The sequence below is a fragment of the Palaemon carinicauda genome, unplaced genomic scaffold (assembly GCF_036898095.1).
Source record: "Palaemon carinicauda isolate YSFRI2023 unplaced genomic scaffold, ASM3689809v2 scaffold139, whole genome shotgun sequence".
In the NCBI taxonomy this organism is placed as follows: domain Eukaryota; kingdom Metazoa; phylum Arthropoda; class Malacostraca; order Decapoda; family Palaemonidae; genus Palaemon; species Palaemon carinicauda.
The window spans coordinates 167501-184345 of NW_027168915.1; the positions used below are offsets into that span (position 1 = coordinate 167501).

At 36.9% G+C, this 16845-nt stretch overlaps 1 protein-coding gene across 1 annotated transcript; it reads left to right on the forward strand.

The window, feature by feature from the left end:
- Positions 1-1962: 1962 nt before the first annotated feature.
- Positions 1963-15526, forward strand: LOC137635542 (uncharacterized). Its single transcript, XM_068368016.1, has 3 exons — positions 1963-2163; positions 13648-13860; positions 15234-15526. The coding sequence occupies exons 1-3, from the start codon at positions 1963-1965 to the stop codon at positions 15450-15452; spliced, it is 633 nt and encodes a 210-aa protein (XP_068224117.1). The 3' UTR covers positions 15453-15526.
- The last annotated feature ends 1319 nt before the right edge of the window (positions 15527-16845 follow it).

The window sequence follows — 16845 nt, forward strand, 5'->3', positions numbered from 1 at the left end:
GAACTCGCGATGAAGAGGATGTAAGTGAACCGAAGAAAACGGCAGAGAGTGAAGCGGAAGAAAGTGAAACACAGAAAACGGAAAAGAGTGAAGCAAAAGAAATTTAGTCAATTTTGAATGTAAGTGATAGTGATTAAAATTACGTAATCATTAAAAAGAAAAAAAGAAAATGTAAAAAAAAAATATAAAATATAAAAATAAAAAAAAATAAGCTAAGTTATGTTAAAGTTCACTTAGTGTAAGTTAGCATAAGTTACGGTAGTGTTACGTTTATCGTAGTTAACCTCTCTACCTCCTCGCCGTCCGTCCGTCTCCTCTCTGCGTAGCGTAGACGAACAACACCTGCGCTGGAGTTTCTAAGGTAAAGTGACGCTAAAAACCCGTTTCTTATTTATAATTTTTTGCTAATTCTTCTTATTTACATGTCTATTCTTCTTATTTATGTCTATTATCTAATTTAGTGTTCATTATTCTCATGGGAAAATTATGTGTAGTAGTTTATTAAGAAGTTATCATAGTTTTTTGGGCTCAACCACGGATTAATCCTATTTCAATGTATTCTTATGGGAAAATTCGTTTCGACATCCAAACATTTTCTACATCCAAAGTTGGTTCTGGAACGGATTAAATTCGTATGTAGAGGTTCCACTGTACTAATAATGCTGGTGATTGTGTGTGTATGTCTTCGTGTTCACAGGTGTTGTTCAATACAAGAAAATTGTACAAGGAACTTACAGAATATCTATGAGTTGATTCTTATGTCATTTTCATCGAAAAGGCTAACGGCGCTACTTCCATTTTGATCAATGGAGGTTCTCGGGCCCCATAATTATAGACACCCTGAACTCTATTTCCCGAAATCAGGTGTCCAAGAATTTTTCAACTTTTAAGAATAGTCATTCACAATTGAGATATACTGTATAACGTCTCTATTTTTATTTTGATGAAGAACCGTCTTGGGGGTCTACGGAGCCCATAATTACAAACTCCTTAAATCTGTATTCAATAATAATGAAACAATTGTATTGAATTTTAACACTTATTATATAGACATGGGAGATTATTTGGGGCTATAATATATAAAATTTATCCTAAAAAAGCGGGGTTCCTTTTCCCATAAAAGCATACACTGTTTTTACTTTCCATGTGAGAAAATGTACAAAAAAAAGAGTATTTGATTATTGACTCCAATGTATTTTTTATATTTGTTTCCCGTTTTCTACAAAAGGATGTCACCGAAAAGGATATTCTACAGAATATTTAATGGTTAAGTCTTATGTAATCTTTTTTTTTTCTTTTTTCTGCAAAATGATGCCACCTAAAAAAGTGGTTACTCGGGAAATCCAGTAAAGCAAATTTGGAGAAAAGAAAAAGATGGCAGTAAACAGAAGAGGAGAGGAATTAACCGAGGGAAACAAATGCGGGAATAATGATAGATAGTCGTAAGGCAAAGGATGAAGAACAGAGAATAACTTATGCGAGTACAATGGTGCAGCTAGTTTTAAAGCAGAAAATTAAGAGCAGATGGATTTAAGAAGGAACACTAATAAAAGCAGAATGACAGTTGTATGGGAAGCCAAAGACGAAGAGCAGATGAATATAAGAAACACCATTTCAAGCGGAATGGCATCTAGATATGAGGCAGAAGACGAATAGCTTATGAATTTCAGAAGGAACTCTGATGCAAACAAAATGGTAACTAGACGTGAAGAAATTAACTTTATCCGCAGGTGAGAAAAGTCATTAGATGTGGGTTGTATGGGGGAGAGGGGTGCAAATGATTGGATTGCCCCAACCAGGATCTCCCCGCTGTTATATATGTCTAGCCTACAGTCATCTGTCTCGAGAATGCCCAGTAAAAAATGCAAGAGCTAGTGGGCTGCGGTACACCAACTCCTTCAAAATATCCAAGGAAAAGGTGTTAGAAGAAGGTTAAGATGAGGGAGACCTAAGCTTCTCCGCATGACAGCAGCATCAGTCAGTGAAGCAGAAAGTACGAACAGCCTTGGTACAATTTACGGGGACTCAACGGCCATGCAGGCAGTGGCACCTCCCTTGGCACCCCAACCTCACCATCGCAGCTCTAGAGACAGCAGCAGGGGCCGATGGTATTGCAAGTGGTGTGGTTACCTCGTGCTGACCATATCTGGATCCAGCCTATCGGTTTGAAATCCTAGCGGTTAGGGTGGATCTACCATACATGTCGATCAGAGTGCTGATCGACACAGAAGCCAGCGTTTCGCTTCTAAAACAAGGAAGCTCCTCGAACCCACCACAGTCAGCGACACTCATCACCCTCGATATGCTAGGAGGAAAATAAACCACGGGCATCACATACAACAAAAGTCAACTTTCTTGTGGGTTCTGTGAAGTTTGCACAAAATCTTTTATAATACCTACCTTGGGTATTCCAAATACGTAGGGAACACTCGCCTTGCCTATTGTACCAACCGTGTGTCACACAATTGTACATAATTATTTTGTATATATTATGCTTGTATCTGCGCTCTTCCCTCGCACTAAAAAGAACCTGAATGATCATGTCTCCGTTTTGCTCAGTAACATTATCTGTCTCTCGAACAGGTCATGCCCTGTTGCCTTGAGGTTTTGTATATAAAGAAGAGTGTTCCTTAATAAATAACTCAGTCGTTTTCAATCTGCCTTTGAGTTCACAACTCCTCTCTCGGCCCGTCACATTGGTGACCCCGGAAGTCGACTCGCTCCCACCGCCTTCCACCCCCACCTCCCTCGCCCCTCCATCGTTGGTAATATGACAGAGGCGGACTCTACCACAGCAGTTGCTACTGCGGCCGCTCCATTGAAACTTTCACCGTTCGCTAGCGGAGAAGCGTTCGCTTGGTTTTCAACGCGCTGAAGTCCACTTTCGTATCAGGGGCGTGACTCACTCAACCACCAAAGCGGATTATGTTCTCGCGGCGATACCCGAGGACACCTTCCCAGAAATATCCGACTGGCTTTGTGAACAAGGAGACACCCCAATAGCGTATGACGACCTCAAACCATACCTTCTGCAGCAGTACTCGCCGTCGCCAGCCGCCCATATAGCAAAGCTTTTTCAGCTCTCGCAACAACTGTTGGGGGACCAAAGGGCTTCGCTTGCCCTCAGGGAAATGACCAGTATCGCTCGCCTTCAACCTGCCGCAGACGGCTCTCCTCGTGAGGTGAACCTACTCCGTGCCCTTTGGATACGCCGTTTACCTGAACCTGTGTGCGCTGCCATACACGATGTCGATAGTTTACCCATAAAGGACTTGATGACCAAAGCCGACGCCCTTATGGACAGCCACTTCAAGACCTCCATCAACGCCTCCACCCCTGACGACGAGGATGCCTATTCAACGTCAACCGAAGCTGACATGAATGCCGTAGGACATACACGCCTACCCCGTGACGTGCCGAAGCGGCGACAAAGCCGCCCACCACCCACCAGTCGCTCGCGCCCCAACGAACGACTTCTACAGCCACTTACTACCTCCCATCCGCCGCAGTTTTGCTACTACCACTTTAGATTCGGGGCAACCGCGAAGAAATGTGCCAAAGATTGTCAGTGGCCAAAAAAACGTGTAAGTAGGCCATCGCTTGTGGCGGTGGCCTCCCATGTTTCTAATCTTTTCTTTTTACAGGATGCAGGAACGGGCGTGCGATTTTTGGTAGACACGGGTGCTTGTCGTTCTCTTTTGCCAAGGAAACTCTTCAAGGCACAACGTAGTATGTCTACATCTGCCAACGTCCGCTTGGTAGCTGCCAACGGATCTGCGATACCCACCTACGGTTACGAGAACCTCACATTATCGTTCGGAAACGGTAAATTCAATTGGAAGTTTCTCGTTGCTGACGTCACAATGCCAATCCTCGGTGCGGATTTCCTCTCTCATTTCCACCTTCTGGTCGATGTCGCCCACCGACGATTGGTCAACGCAGACTCGTACTTGTCGACACCTCTTCAACCCGCCCCCTCTAACTTAGCTCTCCACATCAGCGCACCCACGGATGCCTACGCCCACCTCCTCACGTCGTACCCGGAAGTTTTCCGTCCAGAACTTCGCCAAACACCCACGGTTCCTGCCAAGCACGGTATTTATCACCATATCAAGACGACGGGACCCCCAGTCTTCGCAAAATTCAGACGTCTAGCACTGGAACGATTGGCAGCCGCCAAACAGACGTTCGCCGAAATGGAGAAAATGGGCCTTTGCCAAAAGGCCTCCAGCCCATGGTCGTCACCCTTACACATCGTTCTGAAGAAAGACGGCTCCCTCCGTCCGTGCGGGGATTACAGGCGCCTGAACATGCAAACAGAACCGGATCACTACCCCCTCCCAAACATTGCCGATGTAACCTCCTACCTGCACAAAGCGAAGGTTTTCTCTACGCTCGACCTCCTGAAGGGGTATTATCAGGTGCCTATGAACCCAGAAGACATCCCCAAGACCGCCATCACCACTCCGTTTGGCACATACACCTTCAATTACTCCTGTTTTGGCCTTCGTAATGCTGGGGAAACGTTTCAACGTCTCATGGATGGCATCTTAGGGGACCTCCCTTTCTGTGTATGTTATGTGGACGACATACTTGTGTTCTCCTCCTCAAAAGAGAAACACCTCCGTCACCTGCGCATCGTGCTCGACCGCCTGCAACAAAACGGCCGTGTAGTCCGGTACGACAAGTGTACCTTTGGCACTTCGTTCTTAGGGCACCGTATCACTCCTGAAGGAGTCCATCCCCTCCCTGAGAAGGTAGCAGCCGTTCAGAATTTCCCCACGCCCTCGACCGTCAAAGTTCTGCAGGAATTCTTGGGCATGATCAACTATTATCACCGTTTTCTGCCAGCCATTGCCGCCACTCTTGCTCCCCTCTACGCCTCCCTCAAGGGCAAGCCAAAGGACCTGAAGTGGGGTTCCCCTTCAAGAAGCAGCCTTCTGCAATGCAAAGAAGGCCCTATCAACTGCTGCGGCTCTCACTTTTCCTATCCCACACGCCCCTCTCCTTCTCTCCACCGATGCCAGTGACGTCGCCATTGGTGCAGTACTCGAGCAGGTGGTCAAAGGCTCGCCCCGCCCATTGGCCTTCTTCAGCAGAAAACTGTCCAAGGCAGAATCGGGTTATTCTACCTTCGATCGAGAATTGCTGGCGGTGCACTTGGCTGTCCGTCACTTTCGCCATTTCTTAGAAGGTACGCCCTTCGTCATTCGCACAGACCACATGCCTCTGGTGCACGCCTTCACTCGACAGTCTGACGCCTGGTTCGCCCGTCAACGCCGACATCTCTCCGCCGTGGCTGAATACAACTGCACCCTCCAATACGTCCCTGGGAAGATGAATCCCGTTGCCGATGCCCTGTCAAGAAACACGTTGGCTGCCGTTCAACTTGGATTGGATTACAACGCCTTGGCTGAAGCCCAACGACAGGATCCAGAGTATCAAGCTTGTAGGACATCCTGCACGTCCCTCCTTTGGGAGGATTTTCCCCTCGAAGACTCCAACACCACCCTCCTCTGTGACGTCAGTACTGGTAGACCGCGACCTTGGATTCCTGCTCCCATGCGCCGACAGGTGTTTGATTTCATCCACGGCCTTTCACATCCCTTTTGCCGTTCTACTGCACAGCTGCTGAAGGCAAAGTTCATTTGGCACGGCATTTCTAAGGACGCTAAGGATTGGGTCCGTGCGTGTACTTCCTGCCAAACTTCCAAAGTACATCGACACACGGATTCAGGAGTGGGCACCTTTCCTCAACCTCAGCGTCGTTTCGCACACATTCACGTCGACGTTTTAGGCCCCCTACCTACATCACAAGGACATTGTTACCTGTTTACCGTCATTGACCGCTCCACTCGTTGGCCTGAAGCCATTCCCATGGAAAATGCAACGTCCGCCTCATGTACATCGTCCTTACTCTCTGGATGGATTTCAAGATTCGGTATCCCTGAGCATATTACTTCTGACAGGGGAACAACTTTCACCTCTCAATTATGGACGTCATTAGCGAATCTCCTGGGCATCACCATACATCAGACAACGGCCTACAACCCCGCTGCCAATGGAATGGTTGAACGTTTTCATCGCACCCTTAAAGCAGCTTTGATGTCCCGCTGCAAGGATTGCAACTGGTTTACTCAGCTTCCCTGGGTCCTCCTTGGACTAAGGACCACTCCTAAAGACGCCCTCGACGTCTCGGCAGCCGAAATGGTGTATGGCGACCCGTTGGTCGTCCCTGCCGAATTTTTTCCTTCTACGACCTCCTCCGACGATCTCCAGCGCATACGTCACGTCGTGGGAAAATTTACTCCGTGCCGCCAGACTTACAAGCCCCCAGCGAAGCATCACATACCAACGGACTTGCACTCTGCAACGCACGGCTTCCTGCGCAACGACATCAGCAAGCCACCACTAACGCCCCCTTACACGGGCCCTTTCCTTGTGATCTGACGCAGTCCGAAAGCATTCCTCCTAAACATTCGGGGCAAAGAAGACTGGGTCTCCATTGATCGTCTAAAACCTGCTTATCTTCTGCCAGATGACCCGCCTACAGTTCGCCTCTCTAGATCAGGGCGCCCTATTTAACATGTACAGTATGTCATTTTTAGGGGGGGAGCTATGTACCAACCGTGTGTCACACAATTGTACATAATTATTTTGTATATATTATGCTTGTATCTGCGCTCTTCCCTCGCACTAAAAAGAACCTGAATGATCATATCTCCGTGTTGCTCAGTAACATTATCTGTCTCTCGAACAGGTCATGTCCTGTTGCCTTGAGGTTTTGTATATAAAGAAGAATGTTCCTTATTAAATAACTCAGTCGTTTTCAATCTGCCTTTGAGTTCACAACTCCTCTCTCAGCCCGTCACACTATAATATGAATAACAGCATATACATTTGAAGGGAAATAGACAGAGTACCAGTTACGGCAGGAGGGCGCATCATGCCGGTAGAAACCCATGAAAAAGTAAATACTTGTGTGAGAAGGGAGAGAAAATTATGTGAGTTATATATATATATATATATATATATATATATATATATATATATATATATATATATATATATATATATATATATATATAAACACACACACACACACACACATATATATATATATATATATATATATATATATATATATATATATATATATATATATATATATATATATATATATGTGTGTGTATATATATATATATATATATATATATATATATATATATATATATATATATATATATATATATATATATATATATATATACATATATATATATATATATATATATATATATATATATATATATATATATATATATATATATGTGTGTGTATATATATATATATATATATATATATATATATATATATATATATATATATATATATATATATATATATATATATATATATATATATATATATGTGTGTGTGTGTGTGTGTGTGTGTGTGTGTGTATATATATATATATATATATATATATATATATATATATATATATATATATATATATATATATATATATATATATATATATATATATATATATATATATATATATGTATATATATATATAAAGTCAACACAAAATCGCACTCAAATAAAAATAAAATTCTATCTTATACAGGAATTGAACCCTAGCCCCTTCAAATGAAAGGCCAGGTCGCTCCTAACCATGCCACCAGAGGCTGAAAAGAAGTCAGGACCTAACTCTTATCGCCAATTCAGGATTTGCCGGGCGAGACATTTGTCTCTTACCAGCGAGTTTTCCCCAACTTCCCAGCCCACCTAGGGACACAATTGATAGGTTTTAATTCAAAATTCGCCCATTAAGTCATTATGGATGAAAGTCAACACAATAACGTGCTCAAATAGAAATACATTTCTATCTCATAGTAGAATCAAACCCGGGCCCCTTCAAATGAGAGCGAAGGCCACTTCCGACCATGCCACCGGAAGCTCAAAAGAAGTCTGAACCTAACTGCTAAGTGCAACTACAATTGCAGTTAACAGTTATTGTTATCATTTTGAGCTAAGCTATAGCCTTGATTGAAAAAGCAGAATGCTTATTGCTCAAAGGAGCCAATAGGGAAAGTAACTTAGGAACGTAAACAAGTGAATAGCAAATATACAATATGAGATATAAATAAAAGATGTAAAATACTTCGAAATCAACAAGAATGCCAAAATAGATCAGTAATATTTGAACTATAAACCGAGGACCAGACCTTTCATATTCCTCTGTTTCTAGAAATTTCTTTAATTTCACATGTTTTTCAAGGTCTGCTCTTATGAATTCGGGAATTATTGCATTCTTGTTCCTCTAATGTGATATACAAAACGATAAATTTAGAAGTGTATCAGACTTTATAAATCTGTCTATTGCATTATTGAATAAAAATAGGTTAGGTGAACAGGATTATTTTCAATGGAACAATTATTATCATAATTATTAATAGCATGTGGTTAGGTGTGTCATTATACAGTAGTTAAGTTCACTTATCATTAGGTAGTTTCAAAAATAACACTAAAAAATTTTCACCATCTTTGGACCCTGGTTCTGGTTTAACGCAAACTGATCTTAAGCCATGTATGATTATATAAATTGAAAGGAAGCTTTTTTCATTTAATGGTTGTTTTATTATGATTCATTAGGATTTTATGCTTTAAATTTTCACAAATTTAAATACGACAATATAAAAACAAGGAAGTGTGTTACAATTGAATGATCAAAATAAAGCTTACGTTTTTGGTTCTCTTACTTAGATAATATCAGTTTGTATGTCCTCAGTGTATCCACGTGTACTATCATATTCGTATAGCGTACACAATGTTCCTGCTTAACATTTATTATATAATTGTTAAACGTTTATACTTACAGAGCGTACCATATTTACAGATAAATTCAATCAGAACATTTTATCTCCACAAGAATAAGTTATTGATCAGATCCATTCCAGCAGTTTCTCTCTCTCTCTCTCTCTCTCTCTCTCTCTCTCTCTCTCTCTCTCTCTCTCTCTCTCTCTCTCTCTCTCTCTCTCTCTCTGAGTAATGCAATGGCACTGTTCCAATATCATGATAGCAATCAGAATTCCAGATGTTTCATTTAATGGCTTAGGAGCAAGTTAACATGAATATCGAAGCATCACTTGATATCAATATTGGCAAGTATTGTCATTTGGTCATATTGGTAGTCGATTACTACTATTATGTTATTGATTTAAATGTTATAAAATATGCAGTAAAATTCCAAATATCTTCCAAATAGCTTCTAATTAGATGATCCAGTATTTCTTTTGTTTTTTCATTAATAACGTTTACTATTAGTATTCACAAAATGGGTTGTTGGGGTTGCAATAATATTTTTTGGCATTAAAAATATCCTTAACCACTATATACTACTACTATTACTACTACTACTACTAATAATAATAATAATAAAAATAATAATAATAATAATCATCATCATCATCATCTCCTCCTACTCCTCTTGACGCAAAGGGCCTCAGTTAGATTTCGCCAGCCGTCTCGATGTTGAGCTTTTAATTCAATATATCTCCATTCATTATATCTTATTTTCCACTATATAGTCCTCAGCCATATAGGCCTTGGTCTTCTAACTCTTCTAGTACCTTGTGGAGTACAGCTGAACGTTTGGTGAACTAGTCTCTCTTGGGGAGTGCGAAGAACATGCCTTGACCCCTCATCATGATCTCATCCACATATTGCGCTCTAGTAATCTCTCTTATAGTTTCATTTTTAATCCTGTCCTGCCATTTAACTCCCAGTACCCTTCTTAGTGTTTTGTTCAGAAATCTACCAAATCTATTGGGAGATTGTTTCATTATCATACCATGACTCATGTCCGTACAGTAACACCGATCTGATTTCGATAATTTCAGACGATTTGATTTCAAGATTCTGCTCAACCTAGCCATTTTCTGATTTGCTTTTATCAATCTTTCACCAAACTCCAATTCTAAAAACCATGTATTAGAGATCATAGTTCCTAGATACTTATATGATTCTACCACATTAATTATTTCTCTTTCCAATGATATTTCATATTTCATTGCATACTCCGTCCTCATCATCTCTGTCTTTCTTCTATTTATCTTCAGCCTAACCTCACGTGATATTTCATGGATTCTGGTAAGCAAGCATTGCAAATCCTGTGGTTTTCTGGTAACAAGGACAGCATCATCAGCACACTCTAGTTCTGCGAAATTCTTATCGCCAATCCAGTCCAATACTTCTCCATTCCCTCAGACTGTTTTACGCATTAAAAAATCCATAAGGAGGATAAACAACATAGGTGACAACACAATCCCTGGAGTACTCTGCTTGCTGTTCACTGGAAATTCATTTAATAAGACACCATTAATTTTAACTTTGCACTAGAATAATCAAATTTACATATTTAAGAAGAATTCCATAATAACGCAAGACTCCACAAGATTGGCCAGTGCACACTATCAAAGGCTTTCTTGTAGTCTACAAATGTCATCGAAGGGGTATTTGTTTATTTTATGTATTACTGTATAACATGTGTCAAAATGAAAATTTGGTCAGTGCAACTTCTACCTTTTCTAAATCCTGCTGGTTCATCTCTCAGCTTTTCATCAATATTTCTCTTCAGTCTCTTTAGCATAAGCATACTATATATATTCATAACAAAAGACGTAAGTGTTATTCCTCTGTAGTTATTGCAATCAGTCAAGTCTTTTTTTCTTTTTCTTTTTTCACCAACACTCCTAACTCCCATTCGTCAGGTTTTGCCTCTTTATGCCACATTCTACAAAATTATCTTATAAGTAGTCTGGGAGTCACTTCGTTTTAGGCCAGCATCATCATGGCAGTTATTCCATAGTATCCCGAGGCTTTCCATCTCTTTAGTTTTTTTTTCGATAGCATTGACTCCAAACACACAGAATTAATTCTTGGTAACATCAAGGTCATCATCAGCTTCAGGTATATAAATCAAATTATTCCCTTCATGTGTCCTATTCATAATCTCAGTAAAGTGTTCCATCCAACGTCGTTTTTCATTCTTCTTCTGTTGCTATTACAAAGCCATCTCTCTTTTTGATTGGTATATGTTTTTTCTTCTTTACCACAGTCGCAATTTCATTAATAATTCTTTGAGCAATTCTTACACCATAACCACTTACTGAATTCATAGCTTTGTCAGCCTCATCTGCTTTACTATTTAAATACTCTCTCCATTTATTCCTGGCTTTCCTTTTGACCTCACTATTTATATTGGAATACTTAGTATGCTCTACTTTGTAATTTTCATCACTTCCTTGAAAACCTTCAACCATCAATTTCTGTATTTATCTTATTTTTTATAGTATTCCCAGTATCATTCGATATCCATGGCTTTCTCATTGTAAATGCGTGTCCCAAGATCTCACTACCAACTGACTGATATATGTTCCTAATATCACAATATTCTTCATTAATTGTATTTTCTTTAAATCTCTAAGACTGCAAATCAATTCCTACATTGAATTGCAAATATTCCTCTATGGCCTTGTTCTAAAATCTAAGTTGCATCCAACCTAGGTATTCTATCCATCTATCTCTTGGGTGTTTCGCAGTTTTAATTTCAGTGTGGCAATATGGAGCTAAAGATCACTATCAATATCTGCACTTATTTACATGAGAGTCTCCTTTCTTTCTATACTAATGGTAATGTGATCTATCTGATTTATGTAATTTCAATATGGTGAAGTCCATGAATACTTTTGGATGTTCTTGTGTTGAAAAAAAATAGTACCTTCTATGACAATATTGTTTGCTGAACAGAAACTTATGAAATGTTCTCCATTTTTATTTGCAACTTTGTCAACACAATCGACGCCCAACACATTCTCTGTCCCTTGATTATTTCTTCCAACTTAAGCATTGAAGTCATTAATCAAAATTTTCATATGTTTCTCTAGTATCTCATCTATTATCCTCTGCAGTTCTTCATAGTATTAATTTTTCCTTACTTCAAGGGAATCATTCTTTGGACATAGCAAACTCTAACACACATATTGCACTGCTTTGATTTGACCTTTGTTAGTAACAATCTTTTTATTTACAGCTCTCCACTTTGTTAATGCCTCTTCTGCTCTTGGTGCCATCAACATTCCTACCCCTTCTCTTTCAACTCCATCTGGCCTTCGTGTGTGTATATATATATATATATATATATATATATATATATATATATATATATATATATATATATATATATATATATATATATATATATATACATATATATATATATATATATATATATATATATATATATATATATATATATGTATATCTATATGTATACATATATACATATATATATATATATATATCTATATATATATATATATATATATATATATATATATATATATATATATATATATATATATATATATATATATATATATATATATATATATATGTATACATATATACATATATATATATATATATCTATATATATATATATATATATATATATATATATATATATATATATATATATATATATATATATATATATATATATATATATATATATATATCGTGTATATATATATATATATATATATATATATATATATATATATATATATATATATATATATAAATATATATATATATATATATATATATATATATATATATATATATATATATATATATATTGCCTTGGTCTAAAGTTTCCTTACAAATCCCCTTACAACGTTTTTCACTTAGGGCCAAGACATCCGAACCATATTTCATAAATTCGGTCTCCACTTGCTGTAACTTCCCAATCTGATTCATGGCTCTATCATTCCAGTTACACATTTTAAATTTTTCCTTAGTATTTATAAACCGGGAGATTCTTAGCACCCTTCTAGGCCCGGGACTGGGACCAATTCAGTCATCTTCTCATTCCATGACTAACTAAATCCATAGAGTATTCAATGGCTAGATACATCAAAGGATAGCCAGTTTCTTGTAATTTCTAGTGCTTATCTGCATAAGGCAAGTGACCCCTGCCGGTCCATACTAATTCTAGTGAGATCAACCGCGGGGCATCAAGAGTAGAAGCCAAAGAGACAGTTTGTCCACCACTTTAAATCCAATCCATCACCCTGCTTCCAGTGACTTCATTGAGATTTTGGGTGAGATTTCCTCCACACACAAAGCTCTCATTCTTCCACCAAGTTTCTCATCCGTTTATACGAGTATAACCATTGGCAAACATGGATTGCTAAGATATACCGCCTAGCACGGACAATAATAATAATAATAATAATAATAATAATAATAATAATAATAATAATAATAATAATAATAATAATAATAATAATAATAGTAGTAGTAGTAGTAGTAGTAGTAGTAGTAGTAGTAGTAGTAGTATTAGTACTAGTAGTAGAAAACAATAAATATTAGAAATATATTTTGAATACCATATTGGTTATGTCTTGTAAGTAACAGTAGACTGTCTCTCTATTCTCTGCAGGAGCCTGGCAGAATTCTTTAATGTCCCCAGTTGATGACAACAGCAATAACCAACATAACAGAGGCGTGAAATCCTTCAATGAGGAGGCTCTTTGGACCAGACCCAATGCAGAAAGATCCTGACATTTCGTTTCTGTAAACGTCAGCTCCCCACCAGCTGTGGGGCCAACCGCGACAACTATCAGTCATTTCCTGGGAGGCGGGGCAGCCCTGTTCACCCCACCAGCCAGATTCAACAACAATCTTCTTCCTTCCTTCGCCGACACAACCGCAACCAACGTCACTGTCATCAGAGGCAAGACTGTGTACCTTCACTGTCATGTCCTGCATCTAGGGACGAAAACGGTGAGTTAACTTACTTACTTCGGTTTTGGTGGTATTTCTGAGAAGTTTTTAATTCGATGGGATTTTTCTTGATTAACAATCTTTTTCTGAGAGATTTTTAATTCGAGGGGATTTTTCTTTATTAACAATCTATTTACATTCAGCTCGAAATATTCTCAGGTTAAAGTTTCCACTTATTTATGCAATTAGACCGTATGTTATTATTATAATTATTATTATTGTTGTTATTATTATTATTATTATTATTATTATTGTTATTATTATTATTATTATTATTATTATTATTATTATTATTATTATTATCATTATTATTATATACATTTGATATAGATTATCTGTCAATATACATGGAATAAACCTTGTTTCAGGGGAAACTGGCGTTTCTTCCTGCTCCGGTTCCACCCAATTATTATTATTATTATTATTATTATCATTATTATTATTATTATTATTATTATTATTATTATTATTATTATCGTTGTTGTTGTTGTTTTTGTTGTTATATATTTGATATAGATTATTTTTCAATATTCATGGAAAAACCTTGTTTCAGGGGAAACTGGCGTTTATTCCACCTCAAATTTCACCCAGTCATTTATTATTATTATTATTATTATTATTATTATTATTATTATTATTATTATTATTATTATTATTATTAGCTAATTTTCACCCGTGGTAGAAAAGCAGGATGCTATAAGCCCAAGAGGTTCAACACATAAAAATAGCTCGGTGAGGAATGGAAATAAGGAAATAAATAACAATTTGTGGAGTAATAAGTTAACCATATGAAATATCTTAGTTTCAGCCTATGACTTGCTAGATCTCCATGATGTTTAATTCGTCATTTGTTGGCTAAATAAAAAAATAATATTTCTAATTATGTATTATTTAGATATTTAATGGAAATGTGTCACTCTCATAACCTATAGTATTTTATCATTTTTCCTGTCCTAAAACCAAAGTTGTTCGTCACCTAATTCAAACAGAATGTTATCAGTAATACTCTTTACATTTATAATCAATTATCTAATTGAAACATATCCAGGCAGTGTTATATATTCAATTAGTCTGATTTCATGAATCTATAAATTACTCATCATAACGATCATCCTACTATAGTTCTCACAAAAATGGGCTATATCATATATCTAAATTATGATTCACATGATATGCCAATGTTTGGTTACATGGCAAGGCCATACTTTGCACTACTTATCATTTGAACCAATCCTTTAATTAAATTAGACGTATATTATGTTCTTTTGATCTGATGCACATGGTATGCAAAGGCTTGATTGCATGACAATGCCATACTTTCCTCTAATTATTATTTGAGTCAATCCTTCCTTTGAAAAACCATTTCTTCAAAGGTTTCCTGGGTGAGACATGAAGATATCCAGGTACTGACAGTGGGTCGAATCACCTTCACCAACGACGACCGATTCGAAGCCATGAACAAACCCGGATCCGATGTCTGGATGCTGAGGATAAGATACCCACAGATGAGAGATGCTGGAAAATACGAATGTCAGGTTTCCATGAGGCCCCCTGTTGCTAGAGTCATCGAACTTAATGTTGTTGGTTTGTGAATATTCCAATTTTGAATATTACATGATCATGAAATATATTTACAATCATAATTAATAAAATTTTCGATGGTAGAGGACAAAAAAAAAAAAAAAAAAAAAAAACGTATTTTCAGCAAAAATTGTTTCATGTAGAATTATAGATGTCCAAATTTAGAAAATAGTAACATCAGATTTTTATTAATATTCTAATTCTTTACGCAAACTAACAGGTAGACACCTAATATATATATATATATATATATATATATATATATATATATATATATATATATATATATATATATATATATATATATATATATATATATATATATATATATATATATATATATACACACACATATATATATATATATATATATATATATATATATATATATATATATATGTATATATGCATTTAGATATATGTACTGTGTATATATATATATATATATATATATATATATATATATATATATATATATATATATATATATATATATATATATACATTTAGATATATGTACTGTATATATATATATATATATATATATATATATATATATATATATATATATATATATATATATATATATATATATATATATATATATATATATAGGGGTAATGATCTTACTTTGCCAGCTATTTCTGTATAAATGTAGTAAACATATATTGAAATATATTTACAATCATAATTAATGAACAGAATCCTGAATTCGACAGGAATATGTAGGGGGACTTGTCATAAACTTTTAGTCTCTCTTGATAGCTGAGTCGGTAGGGTCCCTGCCAAGCATAGTTTCTAGCCGTACAGGTGGTGGTTCGAATCACCACCCGGCCAGAAGCTGTTACCATAAAATGAATTCCAAGTGGATATGTATTTCCCAAGATAGAATTCGGTATTAAATGCATTTCGTGGGTGATATTTACATTAATTAAAATCACGTGTGCTTGTGATATATGTTCATATATATATATATATATATATATATATATATATATATATATATATATATATATATATATATATATATATATATATATATATATATGCCCCCGTGTGGCCGCGGGGGCATAAAACAATTAGAATAGCGCCAACGTTATCCCTGCGTGTCGTAAGAGGCGACTAAAAGGGACAGGACAAGGGGGCTGGGAACCCCCTCTCCTGAATTGAAATTCCTGTGAGACATCATCAAAGAGATGGAGCTGGGGGGAGAGTGACTGCTCCCCGCACTCTAGTTTTGGGGTGTTTGAATGTGCGTGGATGTAGTACGATAGAGAGTAAAAGATGTGAGATTGGAAGTATGTTTAGAAGTAGAAGGATGGATGTATTGGCCTTGTGTGAGACAAAGATGAAAGGAACGAGTTAAGTGATGTTTGGTGAAATGTCTGGTAGAGTGTCTGGGAT